Consider the following 24429-nt stretch of genomic DNA (forward strand, 5'->3'; position numbering starts at 1 on the left):
CACACAGTTTTCAGGTAGAATAATTTGAAGCTCGTGAATAGTAACTGAAATCTTAGTTGTCATTTATTTGGTATGCTACTGTCACATTCAGCATCACTGGGAGGAAAAGCTTCACTGCATGATCAGTCCTTTATTCTTCCTCAGTGTGTATTTTTCCTTTTATACTTTCTTCCCTGTGGCAACTCCCTGTCTCTGCCCTAAAATTATCAGTAATTAAGTAGCTAATGTTTATATTATGAGCCCTCTGCTTAAGAATTAACACCTAATGAAATTGAGGGTTGTGGGTGCACTCACTGGTAGAGCCATTGTTTCAGACTGTCCATGTGCAGACTCAGGAAGAAAACACTGCATCAGTTCCTAGTGTTTACATTTGGAAGTTTTTTTTCATAACCATGAAGCTTATAGCAATTAACAAAAAGCATAGACTGAAGCAATTGCATCAGCCATGTAGGCCACAACTGCATAAAACAGGATGGGTTGATCCCCCCCCCTGACCTTTGCATACTTAAGCTGTATCTTAACTGCAGTTAAGATGGGCTCTTGTTTCTAATTCTTCTCCCCTCCATACACAAAAACCTCAGCTGAGTTTGGTGGTGGTTTCAACTCAAGTTAGTTGGCTCACCTGGGCCTATAGGCTAATGTCTGCATGAGACTTTTGTACTAGTAATCCACACATGGCAGTGAGGACACAGGTTAAACTTGTCAAGTGTTGATAAAGTATGTTTGATTAAACAGAAGAGGTCACTCAGACCAAAGCAGGTACCTTTTGGAACAGTGAAATCCACAATAAATGAAGCAAATAAAAATCAAACTATGGCTGGTAAGAAATCAACAAATTCCATGAAAAGTTATTCTTTATGTATTACAAAGGTAGGACATGAGGAGGGAGACTATCAAAGTTACAGGTGCATAGTTACAGGAGACTGCTAGACTATCAAAATTACAAGTGCAGTCAAGGATAAGGCTCATTACAGAGGAGATAAATAATTTCTTTACATTGCAGATGGCAGGGGAGAGACAAACTCTTCAGATAACAAGGTATCACCAGAGACCGAAGAATAAAGAAGTTGTACTGAAACAAGCCGATAAATTAAATAGCAACAAATCACTAGGACTGGTCACTCAAGTGCTGAATGAAGTGGCTGAGCTGCTACTAAATATGCACTCATTAAAAGCATTGACTGGAGGGCAGTGCCTGTTCTGCTTAAAAACACTCTAGCAACTCTTAAAAAAATAAAAGCTTTAAGGGTCACCTTACAGACCACTGAGCCTTATATCAGTAAAAAGGGAGGTAGTTACTACTCAGTGCACAACAGTGTTCAAACACAAACAAAATGTTGATGTATGAAGGACTGAGAAATGAGAATAGGCCGTGTAAATCAATAGAGCATCTTCACTAAGAATGCTGGGTTCAGGTTTGGTCACTCTGTCTTAAAAATGATATAGGAGGAGTTATAACAGAAGTAAGAGTCATCATATAAGGGCCATAAAATATTCCTCTGTGAACTGAAATTGAAAAGACGAGGACTGGTAAATCAAATGTTGTTTATTGTCTAGTTTTACAAGAATAAGGGTTTAGCCAATGAAACTAAACAGCAATGCATTTTAAACTGAAAGGATTTTTTTAAACAACCGATGCAACAAAATGTCAAAGTTTAAGAGCTTAGCAGAATTCAAAAGGGTTTTATATGATTAATGAGAATACTCATTGTTAGAGAGGATTTTTTTTAAAAGATGCTTCTGTTTCAGGGCATAAGCCTGTCACTAATAGAAGGAGGAAGAAACTTCCATTAAGGCCAGGTTATTCCATAATAGTCTTACAAAGATTCCGGCACCTTTTTCTGTAGCAGCTGGTACTAGCCACTGTTGGGAGATGAGATATTGGAATAGGTGGACTCCTGCCATGATTCAATGGGGGCAATTTGTATGTTCCTAGCAGCATCTGCCTCATTAACTATCAGCAGGAAGAGGGGAGTGACTAAGCCCATAGCTGTGTAATACATCTGAATGAGAACTGTACTGTCAACATTTCTGTTTATCTTTAATCACAGATTAGCAACTAAAAAGCTGAATGAGCATGTTGTTCCAAAGCCAAGGGGGCAAGAGCTGAAACATTAGCTTCGACTACCTTAAAAACAAAAATTCAGAGCACGGATGTGCGATATTTATCATTTAAAAAGTATTATATGCTCTTACAAATAAACATGGCTATAAAATGAACACATTGGATCAATTGGTTAGTGTCAGTTAATGAGGTGAGCTAGGGTTACCCAAAAGATCCCTATATAGAAAAAAGTCTCAATCTTCTTGGGCAAGACTGTGGAATAGATGGGGCTTAAAATGTACCCTGAGGTCCACAAATACAGGCTTTGTTGGACCAGTGGCAAGTGAATACCAGAATGAGAGGCCCCTCACTGAGCATCCTGTCATTTAAATCTAGAATCTGTTAGCCCAAGCAAATCTGAAGTGTTGGCAAGAGGAAGTTTAAAGAATAGCCAGGAAGGGACTGACAGATCCATTGCATTGGAATCAGAAGCAAACTGGAAGCCACAGTAGACAAGTCTGCAGGCAAGCTGTTCCTTGTTTGAAACCACCACCACCAGCAAATTGAGCAGCAATGTTATGCACTAGCTGAAGCTTCCATGTTGTCTTCAGCTGCAGCCACAGTAGAACATGTGGCCATAATCGATGATGGAGGCAACAAAGACATCAATAACTGTGACAAGGTCACTCACCAAATGCAGATGGAAAACTACTTTGTCTAAAAGCAGTTGGGGATCCAATAGGCTACCCTGGATTGCATCCTATTAACAAACAGAAGCAAGTGTCCTCTGGAGGATTCCCCATGCTTACTATGATCAACTCTGTCTTGTCCAAATTGAATTTCAGGCATTTAGCCCCCACCCAGGCCCCATTCCTAGTCAGATACAGAGATGAAGAGTTTGAATATCATCAGTGAACTGAGCCTTTATTCTAATCGGTCCACACATAATACTGAATTTGTTACAAATCCAAAGACAAACTAACAGCATACATACATAACATTAAGCCCCTCTCATGACCTATCCCTTTGCTATCACTTGTTATAGATGTGTGGACTGGTCATATTGTCTGTGACTCACTCATGCCTTCAGTGCTATATACAAAATGGTCAGGGCACCATCTCTTCATCCTCCTTTCAACTAGATTAGTGACTAACTCTAAACAGGAACAGATGACAACAGAACCTTCCCACAACAGAGAGCTCTTTGCGCTGCAGGCTCAACTCAGAGAACAGAGATCCTGTCAAGCACTACACCACCTGCGCCAGTTGGGGCCTGGCACCACATCAGTGATATCTCATGGTCAACACACTCAAAGGGAGCTAATTTTTAAAAGAATGTCTACTACATCTGTCAATCATTTCCTTCAATTTTTTTAATAATATGAAACTATGGCTCTTTGGGAGACTGGTGAGCTCCATGTCCCAAAACTTTCTCAAGGCCAAGGGCAGAATTAGTGCAGTTGTTGGCCATGTAGGGAACAATAATCTCTTTGGAAGGAATTTTTTCCACTCAAAAAGAGTATCTTGTGATGAAGATTTTTCTAAATTTAATAGATTGATCCTAATCTGCTACTATAATATGGAAAAAGACATTCAGCCCATGGCATGCTAAAGACATAAGATACAAGCACAGGGACTAGACACTCAAGACTGAAAGCAATAGCACAACCAGCTTTTAACATGTTGGATAAAGTCAGACAATAGCTGACAGAGCTAGGTAAATTCAGAATGGAGTTTTAAGACTGCTACACAACAAACTGGCTATGCTATCAAATCAGCTGTTTGGGTCAGATTATCCTAAGGAAGCCAAACTAAAGACTAAAAATTAGCAATAAGAAATCACCTCCCTCTTTGAAAGGCATGAATTATAAAAAGTCACGCCAGAATATATCCCTGCAGGTTAAAGCCTCTATCAATTTACAGAGGATATGATGCACAGTAAGCATGCAAGATGCAATTTATTGAAGGATCAGCTTAATGACAGGTTCCTTTCCCCCTTAACTGAGGCCCTGTGTCACAGCACAGCTTGATTTCTTTTGAGTACTTGCACATAATTGGATTTAAAGCTTGTGAATGTGGAAGCAGATGTACACTCTCTCCCTCCATATATACTGAGTATATTTAGAGGAAAAATGTGTGATCCATAAAATACAGTAATAGCAAATGGTGACGGTAATGATTTTGGAAAAACTTGAAGTGATCAGGTACATTTTGGTTCTGAATATGTGACCCAGTTTTTCCAAGCTACTTACTGCGTTCACATCCCTTCTTTCAAAGATTTTAAGCTAGAACTATATTTTATTTGTTATATTAATTACCCAAATATGGACCAAACACATTCTAATATACAAGTATGGAAAAACCTTAAATCCTGGTTTTGCACTTTTGTTTTATTTTCTCTTTTAAAAATTTTTTTGGCACTACATAGTTCTGTAAAGAATAGAAGTGACAATTTTTTTTAAAACACATGAAATCCCTTTCTAATTTTATTTTTAGAACAATATATATAAAGTCTGAAGCAACCAAAGTATGAATACAGCTAATAGAAAATAAAGAACTTAATTTTAAAAATTCTCTCTTTACAGTTTACCAAGATAAAACAAAACACAATTGCCCTTAAAAATAGGGTAATAAAATAGATGAAATTTGTATCACTCAATTTTGTGATACTAGTAAAAACTATAGATCATATCTATATACAAATGATACAGTTTAAAAACAGTCTTAAATAATCTTGTATCTAAACATGTTGCATTAAGATTTTAAATCAGAACCTGATTTTTCTCCCCCCTCCCATTACATTTCATTTTTTCTGTTGAATGTAATTCATATTCAAGTGTGGGTGTCCTTGAGACAGAAGCGAGAACCGCTGGTTATTCTGCATCAGTGGACCAGCTAAAAGAAAATGGATTACAATTATTTTAGCAAAATAGATGTATTTAAAAGTGCTTGGCTATATTCAATATATTAGGTATTTATAAATAAAAGCATCTACTTGACTGGTAGAGATTCCAGCTGTGCTGGTATCCAGTGTATCTGTAAGGCAGCACTATTTTAACCCAGTCTCTGAATATCCCAGAGTCATCAATACACTTTTATTTGCACATTAGTTTATCTGATTTCATTTAAGTTACAGTAGGAGATAAAACAGGGTAATTTCAGAGGAGATGGAAATATTGCCCTGGCTCATTCAATAGATGCAAGTGAAGGAAATAACTGGACTTACATACAGTACCTTTCACCCTAAGGATTCTATCTAAGATTATATAAGTTTGTCCATCATCACAATATCCTGGCACCTTCAAATTTTGGGCCTGATTCAACTCTTACTGGAGTTAAGGGACATCTTTCCACTGACTTCAATGGGATTTAGATCAGGCCATTTATGAACTAAGAGCCCAACCCTGCAAGATTACACAGAAGTCATTAAAAGTTGAGAGTGCTCATCAGGCTGAAGGATTAGGCCTTAAGGGCCTATTCCTTTAACCTTTACTCACGCAAGTAGTCCCCTGAAATGGATGTATGGAACACAAGCGTAGTGAGTTAGGAATATTCATGGGTAACACAGTTGCAGGTTTGGGGCATAAACACACAGGAACTGATTTACTCCTACGGAAATATAAGTGGCTCTAGTGTTGGGGGCAACAGTCAAGGGGAGAAGGGTGGATGGCAGGAAGGAGTAGGGGGTATTCTGGTCAAGGAAAGCAGTGCAAACCCCTACTCTTTCAGAAAGTGCCATAGAATTTTTGTGCTCATGCAGTGAACATAGGATCTTGGATTTTAAAGTCTCATTTAAAAAGATCCCAACATAGACTTAAATTGATCTACTATGTGAGGATGAAGTGTTGAGTTGACTTTGTTGGAATTCAAATTGTGCTTCCAGGGAACCTAAGTATTTGAAACATGATTCATCAGCTTCTAAGCCACTGAAACAGTAAGAGAGACACAGCTTTCCTTTATTTGTTCTAGTACCTTGAGGGTAGAAAGGTTTGTTCGGTGGATAGCTGGCATTTCCCTGCTGCATGTAGTTCTGAGGCATATTGTAAGGCCACACTCCTCGGAGGAGAGGAAAATGGGTAGGGGTCCCATGGTCCCAAGGGACAGAAGGAGGGTTCATTTTACCAAACTGTCCTTGGAAACCCTGATCTATTTTTCAATTGAAAGGGAAAAGCATATTGCAAAGTTCAGACGAAATAACGAAACAGTCAGTCATAAAATACAATTTACATCTCTATAAATTACTATGTGGGACTGAAAGCAGCTAGATTTGGAAAGTTAACATCTTAATAAATCAATCATATTTCACATAAAACTACAGTTTGTCACCTTAATGACTCAATGTTTAATGTAATATTATTGGTGCCAGAAGCTGAATTAGCACTTAGTATCAAGATATAAAATCTTGCCTGTCAGTACAAAAATAAATGAGATGTACTGTATGTAGCTCTAACAGGTTCTAAAAACAATATTTATATCTAATCCTGAAAAGATCTTCAACCATCACTGATGTCAGTGTGACCTGAGGGCAATCATCCCATTACAAAACTGGATCCTTAAAAGAAGTGATGTGATGGAATTTTACTAATCCTTGTACGTTTAATAAACTTAATACAATACAAATACAATACCAATTTCTCTTAATATATATTTCTAGAAAGAAATATTAAAAAACCTCTTCAAGTACTATACAGTATGTATGCTAATCCATTCACAAATCAAGTATTACTGGAACATTAAGGATGAGAAATCGAGAACTCAGAAGTCAGGGAATTCCAAAAGTTAATGTTGAATGCTCAATCTTAACTCTCCCCTCTTGTGTGTTTGCCTTACTATTTCAGAAGATAGAATATTACACTATAATTTAAAAAAATTACATATGAATGATCCATAGTTATTAATTTCAAAATATTCTTTAATAAAACTAATAGTATCAAGCCTTCTGCAATATCAGAGACCAACTCTCATGTAGTTCTCACTGCTCCAAGCAAAAAAGCTTTTACATACGCATTTACGTAGACTGGTATTGCTGATGAACCAGGTAGTTGTCTCATGATGGAATTTTTTTCATTTTTTTAAAACTTTGCAAATTATATAAAAAAACCTGTATTAATTAATTATTAATTAATAAACTGCATTAGAAGAAAGCACTCAAATTGTTAGGAAATGCCAGATTTACGGTTCCCCGGGCAACCTTAAGACAGTCCCCTAATGAGTCTTTACAAGATCACATACCATTTTTTCCACAGGACCCCTGACTTATTCAGTGCACAGGATGAATGGTGCTCTAGGGATGAATCAGAGTTGTGCAGTAAAGGAGGCTGTCTGTAGGATCTCTGCCTCATTTGTTGCAGAAGTTGGAAGGTGTGTAATGAATGTGGCAGGGGGATTGCAAGAAGAGAAAGGACCCTCTCATGGTTAAGGTATTTGAATGCTGCCCTGGAGAACTGGATTGTATCCGTGCCACTACCACAGAGAAACTCTGTGATGCCACTTAAGTCGCTTAACTTTTCAGAGGCGGTCACTAATTGTGTGTTCCTCATTTTTTGGGTAGCTGACTTGAAATCCTGGGGTCTGATTTGCAGAAGTGCTGAGCACTTACCAGCTTCAACTGAACTCAATAGTAGCTGTGCTTGAGTATACAAAATGCTGTACAATGCTAAGAAAACTGAAAACTCAGGCCCTAGGTGATTCAAACTGGGTATCTAAAGTTAGTGAAAACTTTTCACTTTAATCTCTCTGTGCCTCAGGCCCCTCACAAAAGTGTTGTGAAGATTAATTAATTAACGTTCATGAAGGACTCAGACACGACAGTGATAAGCACCACAGAAAAGTCCATGAGGAAATTAATAATTCTGCCTTCAGAGCAGGGTTTGAATAGTGTGCAGTAACCAAGGCAGGATCACACATTGAACAAAGAGGAGGAAAAAAATATTGAATAGCTGCTCACTAAGTGAGCACCATGCACCCTGTGCACTGAATGAGGTATTGGTGCTGTAGAAAAATAGTGCGTGACAATGTATTCTAAGCCGGCCTCTGCCCAAGGGAGCTGAATTAAGGTTGCACGGGCAACCTTAATTCTGGCATTTCCTAACTTTTGAGAATGTGACTTTGCAACCTTACTAATGTTCTTTTAACATAACTTTTTGTCTAATGTATTATAATAATAAAGGTATAAACTGAGAAAACAAATTCACAGAATTATAGTTGAGGTTCATATTTAATTACTGGAATTTTCTGAACTGAGTGCTTGATTTCTCAGCCTTAGTGTTGCATTAACATTGCTTTTTTTACATTGCTGTAAAGAATCACAGAATCATAGAATATCAGGGTTGGAAGAGACCTCAGGAGGTCATCTAGTCCAACCCCCAAAACGTTCACTTCCTTCTGCCAACACTAATACTACTAGATTTCTCAATGGAAAGGGCCACCATGTTTCCTGTGGATGCTAATCCCTAATCTCCAACCCAGATTTATGTAGTTTTTCTAGAAAAAGTGTAAAATTGTACAGCCAATGTAAGTGACTCAGTTCTTTAAACTTCACATTTCTTTAGGGTAAAATAGATTTAGAGAATTAACTGGTTCTGTAACATTTAGCATTTGTACAAAATGTGTGAGATGTTTGATACAATAGAGAAGAGTTACCTGAATTCCCCACAGTGCCATTGTTCACCAGTGAGTTTGGAGTCACGGGGTTGTGCCAGTGTCCCTCATGAGAAGTGCTGGGGATTCCCATGGGCCTGGCAGCAGGCTGTGCAAAGATGATACTGGGATCATTCAAGCTTACACTGCTCTGGTTATTTGTGGTGTTGCTGCTGCCAGACCTCATAGAAAATGGAACATTTGTTGAATGAGGAGGGTTACCCGGTGCAGAATGAATAACGGGCCCATGAATAGGCCACGAAGTGTTGGGAAGCTGAATTTGGTGGTGATGGTGCATCTGAAGTAGTCCCAGGTTATGCAAGGTAGAATACTGACCTGGGGGAGATTGGGTAAAGTTAAACAAAGGCAGCTGGACCTGATGGGGTGGCTGTGCACCCTGCTGTGGTTGTGGAACGTGCTTAGACTGGGACATTGGTTGTGGCTGAGCCTGGTTAATAGAGGCTGGTTGAGAGGAATTCTGTGTAAATTGCTGAGGCTGTGGAGAGTAAGATGACTGATGCGAATCAGACTGGAGGGGAAAAAAAAGTACGTATTTCCATTAGTTCACTAGCTATTTAATGTGTTTCTCTTTAATAGCACCTGATGTATAATACTCACAAGGAATGCAGATGCTACCCACCAACACATCTGAGCTCTGACACATGTTGAGCCAAATTCTCTGCTGGTGTAAATCGAAAAAGCTCCAGTGACTTCCATTTTCACCAGTGCAGAATTTGGCCTATTAACGCCATTTGGCACATCCCAGTCAGAAAAGTTATGCTGGGCAACTGCCAGCCCTAAGCCACTATTAGGTTCCTCCAACATCAGGTTCTGATTTGTGGTCAGAAGTGTCCTTTCCGGCCTATTTTTTTATAGCACAGAACCTCACTAATTCCCTCAAAACCCCAACAGGTTTACCTCCCTCCTCAGCAAAGAGTTCAAGAGTGGCTCTCAGCTCCACATGCATTTTTGTAGGTGTTTCCATAGTAAACACCCAGTAATTTTTAAATCTTTATTTAAACTGTTAATGAGAAATTAGAGAGGCAAGATGGGTGAAGTAATATCTTTTACTGGATCAACTTCTGTTGGTGAGAGAGACAAGCTTTTGAACACCTTTCCAACAGAAGCTGGTCCAATAAAAGATATTACCTCACCCATCTTGTCTTTCTAGAATCCTGGGAGCGACACAGCTACAATGCCACTACTGAGAATAACACATGAGAAATTGTCACTCCAAAGACCCAGCCTCATCTACCACTTCTTGGTGCCAGGCTTATGAGGCGAAGTTATTATGGCATTAGCAGGAGAGCAGGCTGTCTTCTTTCTCTCTCCAAGCTCTTCCCATACAGCAGATAAACATAGGAGCAGAGAAGAGCCAGGGAAAGCTGCTTGTGCTGCCACCAGGTAGAGGAGCATGCCAAGAACAGGCCTGGCAGGGAAAGAGACAATTTCCCTGCTCCCTTAGCACAATTCTTTACAGAGTTCCTGCACCTGGTCAATTGTCTTGGCTGCTCCTCTCTCTGTCTAGGTCAGCAGGTTCTTCCCTCCAGCAGCCTGTAGCATAGTAACACTTCCCTTAAATCTCTCCCGACCCTAGGTTTCTCTTCCACATTGACAGCCCACAACTTGGCTCCTTAGTGTGGTGGTGGCTGATGTGCAACAGGCAAAGCACTTGCCCCCTGCTGCTACTCCAATTACTCCTGCATCAATCTCAGCCAGTTTCATCAAACCAGGAAGAGAAAGGCAAGGGTTGAGAACTGGCAGAGACAACTGCTAGTTTAACAGCTTATCCAAGTTTAAAAAAAATATAACTGAGGACTTACTACTACAGACATTTTTAAAATGTAAAAGTGTATTTGGTGGAAAAAGAAGAACAGGAGTACTTGTGGCACCTTAGAGACTAACAAATGTATTAGAGCATAAGCTTTCGTGGACTACAGCCCACTTCTTCGGATGCAGACTAACACGGCTGTTACTCTGAAACCTGTATTTGGTGGGTAACCCACCCATATTAGCAGATCACTATAACGAGGTGGTATATTACCAAGACTCTACACCTGTTACAGAGTATTCTACAGAACACTTACTTATGAATTATGAAATAACATGAGGGAAAATGTTTTCTTTGTCTCTTCGTAATGAGAATTCTTTTCCCTTCTGCTTCCCATTTTTTCTACCTTCCCCTGATGGTCATCATCCCAACTGACCATCGAAAGGCCCTGACTTATTTCATTTTTTTAAGCTAAGGGAGAGACAGAATTATGAAAATCACCAAGTCACAGTCTCTTGCATGGATGAGTTGAGCTGTGCTCTAGTTCAGATCTAGTTTTATCCATGTGCATTTCTAGTGAGCTCATCTCTATGATAACTAGGCACAAAGCCTCTTAGTTTAGACTGACTGGTAGCAATGCTGGCCTTTAAGAACTGCTGGTTGCCCAGAATGAAGCTTGCCCATGCAGTTTCCATTCTGAGAGACCACAAGTGGTCTCTAAGTGACAATGCATGGCAACCCAGATATCAGTTTCAGTAGCTGGTACTGTTGAGTAAATGCACTGTTGTCATTATAAAAACCAGAAGTCATTCAGAGCAATTAGTGCAAACATGTTACTAGCACAAACCAGGTTTGCTGGTTTCATTACCATTAAAAGTATTTTATTTTAAAACTTTCAAGCTAATTGGCACTTACACATTCTGACGGTTGTCTGGTACGTAATGGTCGTTCCACTTGCTGTTGAACTGACCCTGTCACCAGCTGTGCATTTACCAGGCTTCGGACCAACTGGGCACCTAAACAAGAAAATACCATAAATAGAAGTTTTAATATAAATCAAGAGACAATGCATTCTAAGAGACTAAGAACAGCTATCCTGGGTCAGACCAGTGCTCCATCTAGCCCAGTATCCTGTCTTCTGACAGTGGTCATTGCCAGACATTTCAGAGGGAATGAATAGAACAGGGTAATTATCAAGCGGTCCATCCCCTGTCATCCAGTCCCAGCTTCTGGCAGTCAGAGGTTTAGGGTTCCCCAGAACATGGGGTTGCATCCCTGACCATCTTGGCTAATATGTGACTGATGGACCTATCCTCCATTAACTTACCTAATTTTTGAACCCAGTTAGACTTTTTGCCTTCACATCATCCCCTGGCAACGAGTTCCAAAGGTTGACTGTGCATTGCGTGAAGAAGTATTTCCTTACATTTGTTTTAAACCTGCTGCCTATTTATTACATGGGGGGACCACTCGCTCTTATATTATATGAAGGAGTAAATAAAAGTTAGCTATTCACTTTCTCCCCACACCATTCATGATTTTATAGACTTCTATCATGCCCCCCCTCAGCTGTCTCTTTTCTAAGCTGAACAGTCCCAGTCCTTAATCTCTCCTCGTATGGAAAGTGTTCCATACCCCTAATCATTTTTGTTGCTTTTCTCTGTACCTTTTCCATTCTAATATATCTTTTTTGAGACGGGATGACCAGAATTGCAAGCAATATTCAAGGTGTGAATTACTATGGATTTACGTAGTGGCATTATGATATTTTCTGTCTTCTCTACCCCTTTCCTGATGGTTCCTAACATAGTTAGCTTTTTTGGCTGCTGCTGTTGGAACATGGAGCAGATGTTTACAGAGAACTATCCATGACGACTCCAAGATCTCCTTCTTGAGGGGTAATAGCTAATTAAGTCCCCATCATTTTGGATGTTTAGTTGGGATTATTTTTTCCAATGAGCATTACTTTGTACTTATCAACATTGAATTTCATCTGCTAGTTTGTTGCCCAGTCACCCAGTTTAGTGAGATCCCTCTGTAACTCTTCGCGGTCAGCTTTGGACTTAACTATCTAAGTTAACACTAAGCATAGGACCAGGAGCCAGAAACTCCTGAGTTCTAATCAAAACTCACTGTACGGTTTAGGCAAATCATTTAATTTCATTAGCCTTGTTTACAGTAGGAAATTTATCCATTAATGAAAACAGGTGATAGCAATTAGTGCAACACAATTGGCCATTTAACTTTGTTCTGAGCAATATGAATGCTCATGTAAACAAGAATCCTTATCTAGTAGACATGGAAGCCCCATCTAAACCAGAGCTTCAAGCATTACTACCAGCAGTGGAACTTTACCAGTATTAGCAACACTGGGAAATTGTTGCCAAAAAACCCTAATGCAAAAAAGGGATAAACATTTTCAAAAGCAACTCTGAAACATAGGAACCTAACTCCTTGATTTTCAATGAGACTTTGGCTCCCAAGTCAGTTTTTAAAATAGGACCTAGACTCCTAAATCATTTAAGTGCTTTTGAAAATTTTACTCAAGGCCTTTGCGGGATTATATTTACCTACCTCAGAGGGATGTTGGAGGGTTAATGTTTGCAAAGCACTTTGAAGAGGAAATGCACTACATAAATGTGAAGTATTCTCATTATTATTAAATGCATCAGTCAGGGAATGAAAGGCAATACTATAAAAATTTGGATGAGGAATAAAATATGATATTCTGAAACTAAGACTAGAAACTAGACTAGTTACATAATGGTTTTAAAGCAAGTCAGGGAGAAATTGTTGTAAAATATTAAGACACTTAAAAATCTATTCTAATGTCAATCACTGTTTTATGTAAGGGTTGCTCTGCCTGACATTTTTTCTGAAATTTTAAACCACTGATCCCCATTCCTCCCTCTGCAATCGCAGCATAGGAAGTCTCATTCTAAATACCTCTCCACTCTAATGGTATTTTTGCCTCATACAGCAGAACCTTCACTTTCAGAGAGATCCACAAAGCAGCAGACAGCATGTGGAACATTCTATTACAACAGTTAATTGAAATTACATTAAAATTAGCATTTTTTCTTTGCTAGTCTAAAAAGCAAGATATTCTGTGGGTTCACAGAATTTGGTTTTGTCAAAACAATGTGTGACAGCACTTTATAATACCACAGAGAGACAAGGACATGAGCTCTTACCAAGGGATACTGTAAGTGGTCTTGTGAATCATATATACAGGCAATACAAAGAACTAGTTCATGATATTTGGTGTGTTGGCTAAAGAGCAGGGCTGTAGTAAGACTAACTGAGGCCTGGACCCATCAAAATTTCAGCACAGCTATATTGCGCTCCCCATCCAAAGACCTTGTTTACACAGAAACTTAGTGCAAGATAAATACGTGTAAATCTGTAGTGCGCTAGCTTGCCAGGCACTGATTGGTCATGTGTACGCTGCTGCTGAACATTAAGCTCCATAGTGCACTTTGATGTACTGCTGTCAAAATGTATTAAGGAACTTTTAGTGCGTGGTAACAGGATCCACGTGGTGACTTAGTGTGCGTCAGGCTACTGCGCTGTACGGTCACATCCTGGGTTGCTGCGCACTAAGCCTCCACATTGACAGCCCAAATAGAGACATCTTCTCCCAACACTTTCCTCATTACTCTTCCTTCCCAGCTCCTCTGGTTATCTACCACTGTTTGGTCTTCTTGTTCTTTCCTCACTCCCAGTCCCCATACTCACACTATACTTATTTTCTCACTGTTTTATGCTGTTGGGCCCCTCAGACCACTCAGTCATGTCCCAAGGTTCTTTCCTTAACCCACTCTTGCCAAACAGTGAGAAGCTACACTTTTATCATTTCAGAAAGAGATGTGCAGGGGAGCCTGATAAGATTATGTAAGAGAGGTGTATGACCAAAACCCTGGATCCAAACACCATTAAACTCTAAAGAATTTTGGATTTCAACTTTACATCTTAGACCCATCTCCAACTATAAAGCACTTCAACACAGAAAAAGGTTTATAATTTAAAAGTATGTTTATATGTGCGAAGAGGCAAATAAAATCTAGTGTTAATTAAACCGCCCTCCTCTTGCTGTCATCGCTATAATGGAATACACTTTCACACTGCAAGGCTCTGAGTGCAATCCCCCTTATAAATTAAAAACACATTTTTTTATATTTAATACCATTATAAATTGTGGAGGTGATGTGGGGTTTGGGGGTGGAGGATGACAGCTTGCGACGCCCACATATTAACTTCGCAACCCCGAGGAGTCATGACCTTCAGTTTGAGAACCCCTGGTCTACTTCTCTGTGGGTCTCAGTGAACAAGAGCTAGGATCCCTGCCCCCTGTTGTGGCTGCTTTGAGCTGGTCATGCAGCATAAAACAGTTCAGGATTCTGTTTACATATGGGAATACCCAAGAGGGATTAAGCTGGTGCAGCTAACTTTACACCAGCCACTCCTGGCCCTTACAACATGGTGTAGTGTGGGTAGGCCAGTGGCATTGCATAACATGCTAAATCCTTAGCCAGCAAAACAGACCCTTCAATGGCTGTTCCTGGTGGCTTAACTTACAGCAGTGCTTAGGTTGCTTTAAATTATGCTGGGTCCAAAATACCTCCCCAACTTTTCCAGGATCAAGAGAGTGGAAAGGTGACTTAGATACACCTTCTTCCATCCATTCACTTTGTCTTGTGATGAACTCAGCACATCTGGATTCAAGAATCTGGTCCAAAGATTCTAAAGCTTGAAGCAACATCCCTTTTAGAGAAAAGAGGTGCTTATAATGAAGCTTGTGACGACAATGACAGTTGGTGTCTTGGGCTGCAAATGTGAGAACGTGCAATGCTGAGGAGGGTGGTGTAGAAACCCAAATAGAATAGCCTCAGAACTTTCTAATGACAATAACAGAAACCATCATAGATGAGACCGCTTGTTTACCTGGCACGCTGTTATTTCTCGGTCGAGTTTGTTTGAACTCAGGACAATCCCTTCGAACATGTCCCACATCCCCACAGATGAAACATCTCTTCTCTCTAGTCTCCCTGTCCTCTTCTTTCACTTCTTTTTCATCGTCTTTCTCATTCTCCTTCTTCTTCAGCCTACATGGTAAAGTTTATTAACACTGGTGCCAAAACATCGTCTGTACAGTTCTAAAGTTCCTATGTCCAGTGAAGGAATATCATGACCAACAAATGTACTGGAATACAACTACCCCAGAGCCCGCAGGGAAACACTTTCCAGAGCCTGGGCTGGTTAAGGAACAGCTTGTAGTGGAGTCAATGAACTCAGTTTGTGTTGGATGGCGGAGGGGCTACAACAGAAGGTATTACTTCTCAGGAAGAATACGTTAGCATCCTGGGCCTGGCCCAGTAACAGCATTGATGGGTGCAGCACGAAGCAGTGATGCTCTTTCAAATGTTGAGCACTGGCAGAAGAAATGGCAAACTGGAATTAATGTGAGGAATAAGGAACAACCTTTCCTTAAGCTGTACTGTTTCTTCATCATAAGTAATACAATAAGCCACTGTAATAGTTTATACAGTTGTGCACTTTAAAGTCATGTGGTAAAATGTAGTCCTCCTCCCAAAGCTTACAATCTAAATAGACAATGTATTGTCAAAGGCTACAGGATTGTTTGCAACAAAGAGCAGATGATAATACTGGTGTTTTGCACATATCTTGTTAGTTCAGCCATGCATGTGTGTGCACGTGCTTTCAGGAGAGCACCGGGAATTGATTGTGGTTAGTCATTGATTGTGGTTGGGCAAAGCAAAAAGGGGGTGGGAAGATGAGGTCAACGGACTCATAAGAAGGACAAATGGGAAGCTTTGATAAGAAAAACATTGTATTCTCTGTAATACGTTTTTCTTATCTGCATTGAATATGCAAGCCATGAAAGTCCTCCTCACTTAATATGATGACCTGAATTAAATAAATTTTAATTTAAGATGACTGCTTCATGTATTTTACTCACCTTCTCCTTTTTGGACAGTCTTTCATGTAGTGACCAATTTTTCCACAGACACGGCAGCATCTATCATTGGGTGCCAGCTCCCCATCTGTCAATACTTTGGAGTCAAAGAAGTATTCCTGCAGACAAGTGTCAGACTTTTACACTAGAGAAGTTATTCATTTATTAATTTACAACAGTCAGAGAGGACAGATAAATCAGATTGTCCCAAAGATCTAAAGTGGGGTGGCATGCTTTCATTTGCTACCCTCTCACGTTCATTCTATGACAAACTCCACGCAGCCTTTAACTTCGTCTAAGTTAAAGTCAAAACATGTGTTTTATAAAGAGAGCAGCTTGATCTACAGGAGTGAGTGTAGTAACTCTCCTGTTCTAATCACAGCTCTGGAACAGACTCCCATTGTGGACTTGGGGAAATCACGTAACATCATCTGTATGAAAGGGGTGTGATCTGGCGGTGTGGGGATTAGTTGTTTATAAAGTGCTTTGAATAAATAAAACATTATAATACTATAATAATTCATGGTATTTCCCTGATGTTAGGATGCACAGTTAGGGCATATGTCGACTTGGCTAACTTTTCTGTAAAATGTTGGATGAGACCCTGGGACAGAGCACTGCAAATTGAAGATATTTCCTTTTAGATACTGGAGCATCTTGTTGAATGCCCTTGCAAACAATAAACACAGATGCTGCTTGAGAGAAGGCTGATTAATAATAATCTGGGATGTGGTTATTACACAGACACACATACATTTCGTTCATTTTATTCCTCAAACACAAAAAACTAAGTCCAACATGTTAATTTATTACTTCTTAATTGTATATATGCAACACCCAAAAGCCCCAATCAGATCAGCACCCACTGGGCTAGATATTGTCCAAACACAGAGCAAGAAACAGATCCTCCCACAAAGAGCATATGATGCAAGTTAAGACAAAATACAAGCGAGTATAACCAACAAATGGAAGGAGTGGAGGAAGGATGACCATGGCAATAGTGATAGCCATACTTATTTACATATACTAGTTATATGTCCAATTTGAAGATTTTGATGGTGGGTTTTTTTTTGTTTTGTTTTTAAGATATAAGCAAACAGTAAGGTTGAGATTTTCAAAAGCACCTAAGTGACTTAGGAGCACAAGTTCTATTAATAATCAATGGGACTTGCACTCCTAACTCACTTAGTGCTTTTGAAAATCACTCCTTATCTAGATAATCCCAGTTGGCCACCTGCTTAGCTATTATTTTAAGGTTTTTCAAAGATGTTGTTTGTTTTCTGTCTAAGATACAGGTGTTTCAGCTAAGACCCTTCCTCATGGCAGAAACATCAGTCTGCAAGCACAGGTTCTTTGAAAAACTGATCGCTCAATGGGAATGAATTTCTGATAGTGGTTTACAGTGGACAGTACACGTTCTATTGGTTAGGCTTGAAAAGTTTATTTTCTTAATGAGCAATCAGTCATTACCACCCAGTGTAGAAATTAATAATACTGGGTATGTGCAAAGCCTGATGGGGTTGTTCCTTCTATTTAGCAACTAATTCAGACAATCACCAAAGTTCTTAAAGCCTTTAGTGTGTTTTAAAGCTGATTAAGCAACAAGTCTTCTGACTGCTTTATCAAGAAAACTAGTATCGATCATTATTCTAAAGCTTCACATTCAACTTTTTGCTCCTAGATAAAATCTAGGATTCTCTTCCCTTTTGATGATGTATTTTCTACATTAGAGCTGCTTAGCACATAGTTGGAGAGCCAAATGCGGCTCCCTGTCTGTAAGTGTAAGACAAGAACAAAGCTCATCAGCTTCACATTTTTATTGCTGAGGAACTGAAGCAATAAGCAAGTTGTATTTGTTTATCAAATAAAATCTAATTACAATGGTTGTGTGTTTACTCTTTTTTTAATAAAAAAAGTTATATAAATCTATATACAACTCAGGTGCTTCTGAGAAGTTGCCAATGCAGTACTTACTACTGCAAAGGGTTTCATCTACTACATAGTTCCCTTCTCTGAGAATGCTGAAAATACCTATCGGTCTGTTTCTATATGCCTCGTACTCAGCCTTCTATCCAGTTGTACCTTTTTTATTCAGTTTATGCATGACTGCGTGTCATACACATTTGAAAGAAGCCAAGAGAATACACCACTCTGATGGATATAGGAAAGGAAACTATACTAAAGTTTAAGACACAAACAAACAGAACTTACAGCTTCTCTTCCCAGGATTGGATAGAATGGGGTACCAAACAGTTTTCTCCCATTGATAAATGCCTTCATTATGAAATTGGTCACTATTGAAGAGAAGATAAAATCATTGGAAGACAAAAGAAAGGCACTTTGCTTTAGAAATTAGTAAGAGCTCTGTAGTAGGAATAAATATCTTACTTTTTCTGGAGACTCCAGCACCAAGATTATGATTCAAGTCAAAAGGATCTAAGGGAAAGAAGAAAAATATCCAAGAGTGAGCAAAATATGTTGCAGCATAAAATATTTTCTCATTTAATACATCTATTTAAATGTGTAAGGTCCCATATTACATACACTCATAGGTGGGAGCAGAGCAATTTTTGGGTTATTGATTGCAGTGGGTTTAAAATAGATGTGAATTACGCACAGAAGAAATATTAAAAGTTAGGAGTCTATTGTCCCATTTACGAATGCTGTAGGATTTGCAAACTAAAGTCTCATTATCATTAATGGGAGTTCCCCATGTAAAGATCCTGTGCATCAATGGGAGATCAGATCCCCAAGCATGTGTTCATTGTTTTGTTGCATAACAGAACAGAAATTCAACAAATAGGTACCTTCAATGGCAATGCATTTGGATGTCCACTGTTTCTCAAAGGTGGTTAGTAGTTTCTTCTGCCGAATGCTGATCACATATTCCTTGAAATCAAATTCTTCAGTGTAGAATCGCAGCAACCCTAACCAGAGTTCTCCAAGTGACTCAGTGTTCTTTCCAAGTGAAGGCAAATGCTTCTTCTACATGCAATTTAAGACACAGTTCGTATAGGTACAATTAACCAAGTACTTTCCCCCCTGCACTACACATCTTAATAAGGGGCTTGTCTACAGGAAAAAGTTATATCTGTATAAACTAAGCCATGACTTTAAATGGATATTTTTATACTGCCATAACTCCCTATGTGGACACTTATTTCAGTACAAGAGTGCCTTTTTCTGCTTTAACTTACGTTGCTTTGGAAGCAGTTTGGGTTTTTCGGTTTAGCTTACTCTTATACTGGAGTATGAGTATCTACACAGGGAGTTATAACAGTATAATCATGACAATTTAACTATGCTGGTATAACTGGTAAAGCTCTCCCATGTATTCAAGCCCTAAGTTTAAGTGAGTATTTTGGAATTGGAACATTACCAGCTCTTCCATGTCATCAAAGAAAAAGGCATTCCAGCCATCAACCATTCTCTGAGGAATCTGTTTTCCATCAAATATCTGCAAAAACACAAGAACAGTTATCTTCCTAGTGTTCACTGCCACCTTCGGTTTAAGTAATCATAAAACAGTGACAGTTTTGTTGCAAAGACTATTGCAAGAACAGCTTTTTATTTCAGTATTTGTTTGAAAGGTGCTTGGCATTACATGGAAAACATTCAAATGCATTTTACCTAAAGGCAATTCTGCTCATCTACCAAATATTTCATGTATTTTAATTTCTTTGTTCCTTAGAACTAAGAAAATGTGCATAAAATCATCCCACCTGGTTGCACTCAGCTCCTCTTTCCTATTAAGTCTCTAAATTAAAAGAGACCATAGCTGGCCTTACCCATCATGACTTTAATTTGGATAGGCCAAAGGCAGGGCCGCCCAGATGATTCAGGCAGGGGGTCTGGGGCAAAGCAATTTCGGGGGCCCCTTCCATAACAAAAAGTTGCAATACTATAGAATGCTATATTCTTGTGGGGGCCCCTGTGGGGCCTGGGGCAAATTGCCCCACTTGCCCCCTCCCCCCCCCGCCTCTGGGTGGCCCTGGCCAAAGGGAGACTCAGCTGTTACTTAAATACAGCCCCAGAAGTAGCAATTACCAGACCATTAAAGTAGTGGCAATGAAGTAATGGTCTCAAATAGAGTGACTCAGCCAGAGTTCCTCTTTTATGCAAAGAAGGAAAAGGCAGATAGATCTGAGAATTACTCCTATCAGGGAACTCCAGAGAATGTCAACGTTTCAGGGAAAGGCAGATGGCTGAATAAGTGCAGTTTACCTCACCTTAAACAATAATGGAGGTATATAATGTTATTTTATTAGTAAAATTTCTTAGCATTTATGTAACACTATCTTCAAAGCGATAGAAACATTAATTGTTCCAACACCTTAACAGGTAGGAACATAACCATCACCCCTCTTTTGCAGATGAGGAAGCTGAAGAGCATTTGAGTAATATGCCCAAAGTCATACAGCAAATCAATAGCAGAGCTGGAATTAGAACTCAGGACTTCTAACTTGGGCCATCATTACACCTCCTTGCTGATTGAGTCCTCTTTCTCTTGATTGTACAAACACCGTAATTTGACCCAAACCCAAGAAAGTGAATGGAGTAGAACATAACCAGGTCGAAAATACATTCCTGGTTTTGCTGCTGTTTTCTTTTTAAGTTTTACTTACATTACAAAGTAAAAGTTAGAAAATGGATGATGAAAAGAGGCCCAGGATTTTCATTTGCACCCCTTACCCTTAGGACCAAAAACTCTCAAATCTGACTTGAAAAAACAATGCCACTTTTTCCATTACATCTTTTCCTGAAAACCTACCTCCTGAAGAACTGGGATAACTGGGGGATTTCTCTGTTGCAGAAAGTACAACACCATAAGGATATAGGCATATGAAGATAGGCTTCCTCTGGATGCGTCTCCAATGTCACAGCGCTAGACAAAATATATTTTGAACAAAGGACTGAATGAAAATTAAACTACAAGGTATTTAACTCTGTGAACTATGGCAATGAACAAAAACTCAATTACTGTTTCAGAATTAAAAACTGTTTAATCAAGTCTGAAAGATAAATGTCAACAAATTTAGAGAGACACTGTCAAGTAGTTTAGGAACAAAATTTGATCAACTCATAAAGCTTCAATGATCTGATGGGAAAATGTCTTTCCAAATTCTATGGCTCAAATTTTCCAAAGCAGCCTCTAAAATTGTGCAGTTTTTGCTATCTAGCTCAATTTAGTTCCAAAATTTCAATGTTGTGAAACCAACGTTTTCCTAACCTTATGTTAACAAAGATGCTTCCGTATTTTTAGTTTTATTTTTAATTTAAAATTTTTATTTTAATGATTTTCATGTGAAGTTAGTTATTGTCCTGTGGTATTTGCACTTTTCTTAATTGTTACATTACGCTAGTGTATAATACCCCCTAAATGTGAAACCAACTAGCCTACTTTCACTGCCGGGGCTCTATGAAATACAAACATCAGGCACAAAGGGTGAATTGCCTTATTAAAACTGAAAAATATACAGTTTATTATGGTTTTATTAGTAATACAGATATGGACATAAGATGTTATGAAATATACCATTTTTAATCTGGCAAATTCCCTTTAAAATATTTTGAAAATATAAATGCTTGCATTACTGTAAAAAATTCTTCTTTACCTACATATTAACTGTAACTATTATCAAAATGGAAAACATTTATAAACCTGGTCTGGAAAAATGACAGCAGTATTTTGTGCTACTTACACTGCGATCACGTAGTAACATACAAATGTGCTTTTAAACTCTGTTCCCACGTCTAGCATACAAATAACTCTTATTGGCAGTTCACTTTACTCTAAATACATACACACAATGCAGTGCAATTTTAACAGCACCTTCTTAGGGCTGTCAATTAATTGCAGTTAACGCCTGCGAGTAACTGAAAACAAAATTAATGTGTTAATTTTTTTAACACGTTAATCGCATACCTCTGGGCGGGGAGGAAGACATCCGCAGCAGGGCTGAAGCCCCAGCCCCAAGCTCTGGGGGCGGCAGGGGGGCTAAAGTCACAGCTCCAGGGGCTGTGGGGGGCGGGCGGGGGCCTGAAGCCACAGCCTGCTGCTCCAGAGGCGGCAGGGGGTGAGGGAGGGCTGAGGCCCCAGCCCGCAGCTCCAGGGACAGCAGGAGGTGAGGGAGGGCTGAAGCTGCAGCTCCAGGGGTGGCAGAAGCCGCAGCTCCGGGGGTGGGTGGGCCTGAAGCCACTGCTCCGTGGGCAGTGGGGATGAGGGCCTGAAGCCACTGCTCTGGGGGCAGCAGGAGCCAGAGCCTCGCCTCCCAAGACGGGCTGAAGCCCGGTGCCCCCCACCCCGAGGGGGGTTTAAGCCCCACACCCTGAGCGGGACTGAAGGTGTGGGGGGGGCACAATTTTTTCTAGGGGGGGAGGTAAAAAAAAATTTTTTTTAGTCAAAATGGGGTCACCGTCACAAAAAGTTTGAGAAACATTGCCATAGAGAACAGAGGCCTGGCAAGTTCAGCCTCCCTGCACCAGCCTCTCCTCCCCGCCGCATGCCAAATACCTGAGGTAAAATCCACCCTCCCTTGCATACAAGGGCTCCCTCAGCTAAAGGGAGTTATGTAAAAATAATAATAATAATTCTACATATGTAAGTTCAACTTCCATGATAAAGAGATTGCACTACACTACTTTTATGAGGTGAATTGAAATACATTTCTTTTATCTTTTTTACAGTGCAAATATATGTAATCAAAAATAATATAAAATGAGCACTGTACACTTTTGTATTCTGTGTTGTAATTGAAATCAATATATTTGAAAATATAAAAAACATCCAAAATATTTAAATAAATGGTATTCTATTATTAACAGTGCAATTAAAACTGTGATTAATCACGATTCATTTTTTTAATCACTTGACAGCCCTAGTAAATATTAATTCAAATTCACTGTTATTAATAACACATCAAACCTTTCACCATCCCAATTTTGACAGACAGGGAAACTGAGGCAAAAGGATTTAAGTGATTTGCAGGCCACAGGAGGAGTGTCCCAGCCAGAGAAAGTCAGGAATTCCTGGCTTCCAGTCCTGGGCTTAGACACCATCCCTCTCTCAGCTCCCCTTGTGCTCTTCCAAAGAATGCAAATATAGAGTCTAATCCCAACTTGAAAATTAATTATCAGCATAAGTGATAATACAATGGACAAATGACTGTCACATTCTGGAACAAAGTCAGAAGTATATTTCAGTTATCTCAAGGGACAGCAGTACATTAACAGCTTGTATTATGGTACAGCTCTAAAACAATAATAAAACAAATTCTGCTAGTCTTTTCATGAAAATCCATTCACGTGGTCAATTAAATAATGTAGAGCAAATAAAGAGAGTGTTTCAGTCAACAAACAAAGAGGCTGCATGCCAAGTCATTTACAGAGCCACATACCAGTTATCTCCAAGATCTCCCTGCACAAAAAAACAATTTCTATTACGCTTTTCTGCAAGATTATAGGGGAAAGAAATAATATTTTTTTTAGCTAGAAAAATTACCATCTGGATGCACAGTGCGTTCTGATTCCCAATTATATTGTTAAAGCTTTTTTGTTGGTGTAGCTGGCTTGAGTTCAAGAAATTAAAACCTACTTTTTCAAAATATCAGCTTTCCATCAAAAACAAATGATTCAACAGCCAACAGAGGGCATTAAGGCCAATTTCTGCTCTGGAATATGTTTGCAACTTCACTGGCTTCAATGGGAACTCACCATACATACCTGAGGGCAAAACTTGGTTTGAAGAGCTTGTCTACATGGAGCAGCAATGCGCTCTAGAGGGGTGTGATTTCTAAAGAATACTTGGGAAGATTTAGTTTGTGCCAGCAGAGTCTACACAGGCCACTTAGTGCACTTTAAAAGTCACACCCTTCTAGTGCACATTTATAGACAAGCCCTAAGGCTTGAATATGCCCATACAAAGCCACTCAGGAGGTAGCATCTTAATTTTCAGGTTAAGAAGATTCTGCTTGTCTCCTTTCTAGCTAGCATCAGCAT

General features: G+C 39.3%; 1 protein-coding gene across 8 annotated transcripts in view; it reads right to left on the reverse strand.

The window, feature by feature from the left end:
• Positions 1 to 1528: 1528 nt before the first annotated feature.
• The window catches only part of TUT4 (terminal uridylyl transferase 4), a 74110-nt gene continuing 51209 nt past the window's right edge, over positions 1529 to 24429 (reverse strand). For 7 of the 8 annotated variants that reach the window (XM_008167909.4, XM_042851423.2, XM_005284815.5 and 4 more), the window contains 11 exons: positions 21203 to 21316; positions 19811 to 19888; positions 19239 to 19416; positions 18820 to 18867; positions 18643 to 18725; positions 16435 to 16550; positions 15399 to 15559; positions 11370 to 11470; positions 8687 to 9212; positions 6017 to 6190; positions 1529 to 4939 (listed from right to left, as the gene is read on the reverse strand). In XM_008167909.4, the coding sequence (XP_008166131.3) occupies positions 4848 to 4939; positions 6017 to 6190; positions 8687 to 9212; positions 11370 to 11470; positions 15399 to 15559; positions 16435 to 16550; positions 18643 to 18725; positions 18820 to 18867; positions 19239 to 19416; positions 19811 to 19888; positions 21203 to 21316 (1671 nt within the window). In that variant the 3' untranslated portion in view covers positions 1529 to 4847. The remainder of the gene's footprint in view (positions 4940 to 6016; positions 6191 to 8686; positions 9213 to 11369; positions 11471 to 15398; positions 15560 to 16434; positions 16551 to 18642; positions 18726 to 18819; positions 18868 to 19238; positions 19417 to 19810; positions 19889 to 21202; positions 21317 to 24429) is intronic. The other variant, XM_042851422.2, reaches the window with a different exon arrangement.

The sequence above is a fragment of the Chrysemys picta genome, chromosome 8 (genome assembly GCF_011386835.1).
Source record: "Chrysemys picta bellii isolate R12L10 chromosome 8, ASM1138683v2, whole genome shotgun sequence".
In the NCBI taxonomy this organism is placed as follows: Eukaryota; Metazoa; Chordata; order Testudines; family Emydidae; genus Chrysemys; species Chrysemys picta.